At 34.4% G+C, this 7794-nt stretch overlaps 1 protein-coding gene across 4 annotated transcripts; it reads right to left on the reverse strand.

The window, feature by feature from the left end:
• Nucleotides 1-1104: 1104 nt before the first annotated feature.
• On the reverse strand, nucleotides 1105-7201 carry LOC145042228 (two pore calcium channel protein 1B-like). 4 transcript variants are annotated; one of them, XM_078990620.1, is made up of 24 exons: nucleotides 7028-7198; nucleotides 6157-6239; nucleotides 5892-6035; nucleotides 5691-5801; nucleotides 5434-5529; nucleotides 4834-4964; nucleotides 4621-4681; nucleotides 4369-4535; nucleotides 4117-4222; nucleotides 3995-4048; nucleotides 3823-3900; nucleotides 3604-3738; nucleotides 3468-3533; nucleotides 3239-3379; nucleotides 3043-3100; nucleotides 2831-2938; nucleotides 2690-2753; nucleotides 2407-2575; nucleotides 2220-2284; nucleotides 2009-2099; nucleotides 1829-1915; nucleotides 1673-1738; nucleotides 1561-1592; nucleotides 1105-1486 (listed from the first exon to the last, which is right to left on the reverse strand). In XM_078990620.1, exons 1-24 carry the CDS (start codon nucleotides 7053-7055, stop codon nucleotides 1408-1410), a joined length of 2220 nt encoding a protein of 739 aa, XP_078846746.1. In that variant the 5' UTR covers nucleotides 7056-7198; the 3' UTR covers nucleotides 1105-1407. The 4 variants fall into 4 exon arrangements, with proteins under 4 accessions (XP_078846746.1, XP_078846748.1, XP_078846747.1 ...); XM_078990622.1 differs by lacking the exon at nucleotides 3468-3533; XM_078990621.1 differs by lacking the exon at nucleotides 3995-4048 and having other exon boundaries at nucleotides 7028-7197.
• Between the last annotated feature and the right edge of the window lie 593 nt (nucleotides 7202-7794).

Genomic DNA, 7794 nt, shown 5'->3' on the forward strand with positions numbered 1-7794 from the left:
AAGTATCTCTACCATCTAAAACAGACCATTCAAGCCTGGTTCCAATGCTTCGCCACTCATGTCGTACAACTCAAGTTCCAACATATGTTGACGACATCATCCTAACACCTTTTAGCACGACACTCTTAAGCAAATCATTGTCTTCCTTAGTCGTGAGTTCTCTATGATTGACTTGGGGGCGCCAAACAACTTGATCAGTGTCTACGTTACTCATTGTCTGGCGTGTTTATGTCTTAAAAAATCTATGCCTCTTAGATCCTTCATCGAGCTACCATGTTCGAAGGTAACCCATTCCAAACAACAGTTAACCCTATGGCCAAACTAGGTGTCGATGAGAGCCACCTCTCGACCCTTCTTTGTACGCTACTTAAAGTTCACCAAACTTGACATCTCGTTTGATGTCCAACAGGTTTGCCTTTACACGCACAGCCCTTGAGAGCCTCTCTTTTCAAGTGAAACCTTCGTTACATTCATGGTACCATCGATCATAGTCTTTAGCTATATTCATCTCCAACCTCGGCTGACACAGCCTATTATGATGTAGACTAGATGTCTCCTAACATAACAGTCCGGATTGAGATACTACATTTTCCTTGGCGACAACCTTGTGTCATTATCCTCCGAAATGTCATCTATTAACCGAGTTACAGTGCCTTGAAACGTCATATGTTATCTGGAATTTTTTACCTTATACATTCTCCTCTGCATTAGCTATAACTTAGGCTGCGAAATCACTTTAATTAGATTTTATATTGACCGAGTTACAATGCCTGAAACGGGAAGCGTGCATGCTGTTTTTTCAGCACTTTTACTTTGTGCAAAAAAAAATGTCTATCTTTAAACTATTTTATCTCACATACGAACTTGAAATTAGCTGAATCGTTTTCCTACATATTCCCCATTGTGTTGGCTACAACTTAGGCTCTGTAATCACTTTAAATGGACTAATATTGATTGCGTTGTAGTAGTGCCCAAACATAGGCTATTATTGTTGTTTTTCAACAATTTTAAGTTTATGCAGAAATTTGTGTCATCTTTGAATTGTCATATCTCTTATACGGGCTGAAAATGAACTGATTTTTTGTGTGCATGTTCTCATCTGTGTTGTCAACAATTAAGCTGCGGAATTAATTGGCTTAATATTAGTTGAGTTATACAAAGGGACACGTTTCTCCTCTGTGTTGCCAACACAATATTAGTACAAAGGGACGCATTTGCGTTTCTCCTTTGTGTTGGCAACACAGAGGAGAATATTCACTTGTGGCATTCTAACTTAAAAATAATCAAAGCCTCAGCTAGCAATATTTTACAATGTATGTAGTGCAGAAGAGGTTGCAAGAAAATCAGAATGGATCCTCTCTATTATCTTTAGACTTCTGCTATTTACTTCACCAGTTAGGTGTATTTTCATATGACCGACTCCTGCAGCTCCGCACTGAGCATATGATGAAGTAGCATATCTACCTTCTGACTGCGTGTCTTTTTGCTGACAAAAAAAGGTATAACCAAATGAGAAGTGGGTAAGTAAGTAAGTAAGTATTTCAGTTTATGAATACTTACACCAAGTTACGGCGTCCACTTCCTTCAGTTTCCTGAATTAATAAATTTATCATTACTCACCAGCTCATTCAAAATACACATGCACAAGTATCATAACCTCACTCACTCTAACCTTGTCATGCTCTTCTTCCTCAACTTCTGACTCAGCAAAGAATGCCTCCAACACAAAAGCAACGATCTGCAAAAATAAATCAAGAATTTTAGGCATTGAGATTGGAATTTTATTTAAAAAATGTGAGGGCTTTGAATGCCAATCATGAGGACTTACTAAATTGAGGAGGAGTAAAACTGTTATTAGATAGAAGCTGATGAAGTACACATAGGTCCAACCACTTCCACTCAATGTTGCATAATCCTGAAGCAGTTTAATAAAAAAAAAAAAAATTAACTTATAAACCCACCATAGCCATTTATAAAAAGTGTATATTCACAGGCATCGTATATATACCTGCATCCAAACTTGCCAGCTTCCCATGACAAGCAAATTGAAGAGTGTCACCATACCATTCGGGTAGTCATTAAAATTAAATAACAGATAACTCATTATTAAGTCAAGGGAAATTATGCCACATGATGACATGAACATAAAGGCATTTAATAAAAGCAAATAATAATTAATTTGCATAAAAGCATTCTAGAAAATGCATGATGTAGGATACTCGTTGTTAGCAAGATCAGTACTTGGTAAATCTGGGTTACCAGCATTGACTATTCCACCGAAGATCTAGCCACCATTAAAAAGAAAAAAAAAAAAAAAAAAAAAAAAGTGTATATCATTAAAATAAAACTCAAAAAAGGAAGTGGCTTGTTTTCAACATACATTTGAAATCTTGGAAAATGAAGTACCTGTATACCAATTGTACAGTAAATGCACATGACAGAAAAGAGAGTTCCCAAGTATGGCATCAAACTTGGTATCAGTGTTAAAAATGTAGTAACAAAGGCTCGGTACCTTTCAACATGCATCAACAGCCTAATCAATCTTAACATCCTTGCAATTAGAAGATAACGAACCCTACAAAAAAAAATGGTGGAAACCTCTTAGGTTATATAGATTCAAAACAATGGGGATTGACTATTTAGAAGTCAAATATTGTATATGAAACTAATAAATTTATTACAGCCTTACCAGTTCCCGTTTGAAATAAATATTAGCTCCTTTGGAGAGGCCAATGTTACTGTTTCTCCAATAACTACAAACATCCATGAAAGGAACAATCATCATATATTATATATTGGTTTTGGAATTGTGAAATGTGAAATAATGTACCTATGACCCATGTGGAAATGAAATCAAATCGGTTTTCACCATCCTTCCAATAGTTTTTGAATCCATATGTATAAACTTTCAAACCCATCTCCACTACATATATCCATCCTGCATGGAAAACAAGTCATCAATTTGCTCTTATATAATCACAAAAACCAGACCTATTTAACCTTAAAATATCATATTATATAATTCATGAGTTCTTTCTTTACCAAAGACAAACTCCACCTTCTGCCAGAATTTTTGACCAGAGTTGTTTTGTATATCAAGCTACCAAAGAAAGAGTTTGAATTTAAAGGATCAGTTAAATAGTTGATTCAGAAACAGAACAAGTTAACATCGCCATGTCAGCAAGTACTAGTGTTGAAATAGTAAATTCTTGTGAAATGTAATGATTTATGGCCATACCGTTGTTTCAATCATAACAGCAACCACATTCAAGAGGAGAACAAAAGAAAACACATATCCCGAATTTGGACTTTTTACAAAGCTTTTCAGTGTTTCAGATAAAGAAGAATTATAAAAAGGGAACTTTTTTAGCCAAGGTTCCTGCAAAATGAAGACACGTGTAAATAAAACTGAGTTAAAAGTAACATTTTGTTATTCCATGTGAAACTGAAAAACGCTTCATATTTACTGTATCCTCCTTTTGAAATTTTGAAGCAATTGCATCGCAAAGATCATTGAATTCTGATTCATTAATCTACATTTAAAAGATCAGAACACATTAAGACAACCAACTCACAAGAGGCTATAGCCAAAAAAAAAATTACCTTAAAATCATGGCCATCATCCAATGAATCAAATACAAACTCAAAGTCTTCTTTTGATATGTTTGGAAGTGTCCTGTATCTATTAAGTTCTTCTAACAACTGGATACATTGATCCCTATCAACAAAGCCAAAGTCCTGTTCATTTGATAAGAAAAATTCCATGACAAATGTAAGATGCATTGGAAAGAAATTTCAACAACATGAATGATTCATACTCACCTTTTCATCAATGAGACGAAAGGCTGTTCCTAACATTTGTGTCTTCATTTGATCCTTCTCACCAACTTGTTTAACTAACTGCAGTTAAGAGGACATGAAAGCTGCTAACATACAAGCTGATATAGTGAGAGTAAAAGAGAAAGAGGAAAACTTCAGTTTCAATAGGACCCACGTGACACCAAATCATGAACTTGCAACAGTTTTTTTTATGTCCCGATGAATTTGGCTACATGAAGTATAATTAACAGATGTTGGTATCATTAGAGAAATGGAGAGGATTCAAGAAAGGTATACCTCACTTTTGAAGCAATCATATACAACAGCAAGAATCAAGTTTGTAACAAAGTAAACACCCAAAAGCACATAAAGAATGAAAAAAATGGAAGACCATCTTGATGATCTGAAAAGAAGAGGGAAACACATTACTGAAATGCCATAAACGCATACAGCAGCAAATATGACAAATATTATTGTCTTTCAAATGTGTCATTTGGGTATAGATCATAAAAAAGCATTAAATCATATAAGTTATATTCAGTAATTCACTTGTAGGCAGGAATCCAAACATCTGGATTGTTTGATGTGGTAAATAGAACAAACATTTGATACAATGTAGCAGAGTAAGAAACAAAGATTGTAGTTCCCTGTTGGGTGTCTTCAAAAATGACATAAGCTAACCAACTTGAGAACAAAAGAAACAGAAGCCACAAAGCCTGCATTCAAGAAAATAATTTATCCACATTTATGAATAATTATGGAATAAATGTGAGCATGAAGATAAGGTTATAGAATACAAACCAAGACATTGAGATATGTTGTAAACATTCCAGCCATGAGAGTGAGGCTGTTCCTTAAGTCCCTGCATCAAGATAACAAAAAAAGAAATTAGCCTCACAAATACATTACTTTCTAAATTAGTATGAGTTTGCATGGCTGATGTAAGGGACTAAACATTGAAGATGCATCAGCAATCTATCATATTGAAGAGTTCTGTATGTAGTCATGCAATACCTGAAGTTCAAGATAAAGAAAACTACCCTAATATAAGGTGAAATCCACAATGGAAGAGAATAGGTGGATACTGGAGAGATATAGAGGATATCAACTGTTAAATCAGCAGCCAGAATTAACAGTAAAAAGACCTGAAAACATAGCATAAGACTTCAGTGTTAGGTAATTAGGTTGGTTTTAAAGAGAAAAAGAATTTTGTAGCATAGACAGTAACATCTAAACAAAAATTAAACCATGTAAAAGAAAGTACACTATATGAGTTTTTTCCATTCTTTTCTTTCCTACCATTCTTTTTGCATCTGTTTTTCGTCCCTTTAAAACTGTTTCAAGATTTGGTAGATGCCAAAAGTTTGAAGTACCCTAACCTAGAAAGAGGACATAAATTACATGGATCGAACTAGCCTTGATATAGTAAGCTATCTAGTGTGCTATTGCAAAATGTGATTACTAATATGAAGTAAGCAAATATAATATGGATTGAACTGCTATTGACAAAGATAATATGTCCTTATCATGTTATTCTATAACACAGTTAATTGAATATATTCAGATAACAAACTACATATAGCATTTCATGTGCAAGATTTTGCAACTATGTACCTTCAGCTTGTTAACATGGCTTCTCCAGTAGAGCCGACCCCCTTCATATAAAATAGGAAATTGAGTATGCACCAAAAGAATTAAAAGGGTCACACCCTGCATAAAAAAGTAGGTCAATAATCTAAATTACTTTCTATACATGTGATCATAAATTATCCTCTTATTCAGTTTGCATGACTCATTTCTCTCATGGAAAAGGGTAATGAAATCATCAGGTCATAATAGATTAGTTACTACAGAATATACAAGACAATAACCTTATATGACACACATTCTGCATTAGTCAAGTACGGAAGTTCCCCAAGATAATAGTAGTCCCTATGATCACTGCAAGAAATCTCAGAAACACTGCTACACCATAGTGGTTTCTGTACTTTGAAGTAATAAAACTAATTAGAAAAAAACTATAACAGTAACTTCAGATAATCAGTAAGGCCTTTAAAGTAAAGAACACTAACCTCAAAGAAATTCAAAGCTATAAGTGCAAAATGATTAAGGGTCCATATAATGTCAAAGCGAGCAAATCTGAAATATAACTTTGCGGAAGTATCAATGTTGGGTAGGTCAAAGATTTCCACTGGTAGAATAATTCCATCTTCAGCCTGGAAATAGCACATTGCAGTTCTTAACTTAACTATTTCTTTGTGTATTACTCATAAGGAGGAACAGATGGAAGATACAGTTTTAATCAAATTTCATTGACAAAAATGAACAGAAGATTACGAGATCAACAAGAGCAGCCGCCTTCTGATAAGGAGATCCGTAAGTGATGGCGTCTGAACGGCTTTTATGAACTCTCTGGCCTCCTGCAACACCCCCAAGCAGAGCCGCATCCATCAGATGGAAGAAGATTTGAAACATCGGCAAGCAGCTTTATGAATATAGATACATGTAGTTTATATGTATATGTAGAGAGAGAATAAGAGAACAATGACATCGGAGAAGACTTAGAGATTCTATGGGGTAGTTGTGGAATATTCAAACGATAAAAGTTGTCATGACGTGCTTCAGTAGATTCGTTTATCAGAACACTTAATCTAATACGTATATTTGTTTATTATAAACGGCTATACCAAACTACAAAATGAGAATTCGCCATGCTTTCGTCAATATTCCGTGACACTGACTATCATGCTCATGCCTCTATCTCCTCCATCTTCGTCTTCTTAAAAACCCTAAAATCAAAACTATATTACAAAACCAAGTTAAAAAAAAAAATTCCGTAGGAATCAAACCTAAGAGTAAAACAAAAACGAAACAAACCGAAGACGTTAGATCGATTGCATTAAACTGAAATAGTTAAAAAATAAACAAGTCAAACAGATTCCTACTCTACATGCTGGTGTAAGTCCAAATGGCCAAGAGCAATCGATTGATCAGAAACAAACAGAACAGATTAACAGCAGCTATTAATAGAGGACAATCTTGGGCAGCGGGGATCAATTATGGGGATGAATATTGGGCAAAAACGATCAGGTGAGCAGTACAAGTCGAACACGGGGGTACTGGTGGTGAATATTGATTGTATGATAAAACACAGACCAGGAAATTTGAGTGTAATGAAAGAAAATCAATCCGGGAAGCAGTGAGCTACCATATGCGCTCCCTCCATTTAGTTGCATCTTGCTCGCCCGTTCTATTTGGAAGCATCTTCAGGGCAGAGGAGGACGCCGGCGGTTGAGCAGAGAGGAACAAAGAAACTACCCCAGAATGTCAAATGGTTACTCTTGAGTTTGTGTTAAATTTTTGTTGCGTAATTATGGTAGGGAAATCATGGAAATCTATTAGTAACGGTCTAATTATTTCGCAAATTTGCAAATTGGAAGATATTTACGATTGTTTAACGGTCTAATTAGTTTGCAAATCGGCATATATCTACGATCGTTTAATGGAAAATCAAAAATGAGATATAAATTAAGACAAAGTTAGATAAATGGTCTATGAGGTTTTTCTGATTTTTGGTTTTATTTTTTTAAGATTTGATCCGGTTACATTTTGCTACAAATTTTACATAAAAATTACTATTTTACCTTTTATTTTTGGTCTCATAATTAAAAAATTCTTATAATTTTGATCCCTAAAACATTTGAAATGATCGTTTTGCCACTTAAATTTTTTTCATATTTTGTTTATTTTTTATTAATTAAAAATAAAACGAAAAAGAACGGGCCATTAATGACATTTCCATCCCACCCTAAACTCTATTTCTTTCCGATTTCTTTCTGATTTTTCTCTAATCTTTTTTCATTTTCATCACCATTTTTGAAAATATAAATAGTATTTCCCCAATATTTTGAAGAATACTATTCATATCTCCAAAAATAGAGTTGAAGTTTCGGTTGTCAATTCTAATCACTCTCG

Source organism: Lactuca saligna, chromosome 4, assembly GCF_052625555.1.
Source record: "Lactuca saligna cultivar CGN05327 chromosome 4, ASM5262555v1, whole genome shotgun sequence".
Taxonomy (NCBI): Eukaryota; Viridiplantae; Streptophyta; class Magnoliopsida; order Asterales; family Asteraceae; genus Lactuca; species Lactuca saligna.

Coding starts and splice junctions, on each gene's coding strand:
- LOC145042228 (XM_078990620.1), bottom strand. CDS start 7,055: ATGCAACTAAATGGAGGGAGCGCATATG. Junction 3,901..3,994: donor AGTTCATGATTTGGTGTCAC/GTGGGTCCTATT, acceptor TCTTAACTGCAG/TTAGTTAAACAAGTTGGTGA. Junction 3,739..3,822: donor TTCGTCTCATTGATGAAAAG/GTGAGTATGAAT, acceptor TCAAATGAACAG/GACTTTGGCTTTGTTGATAG.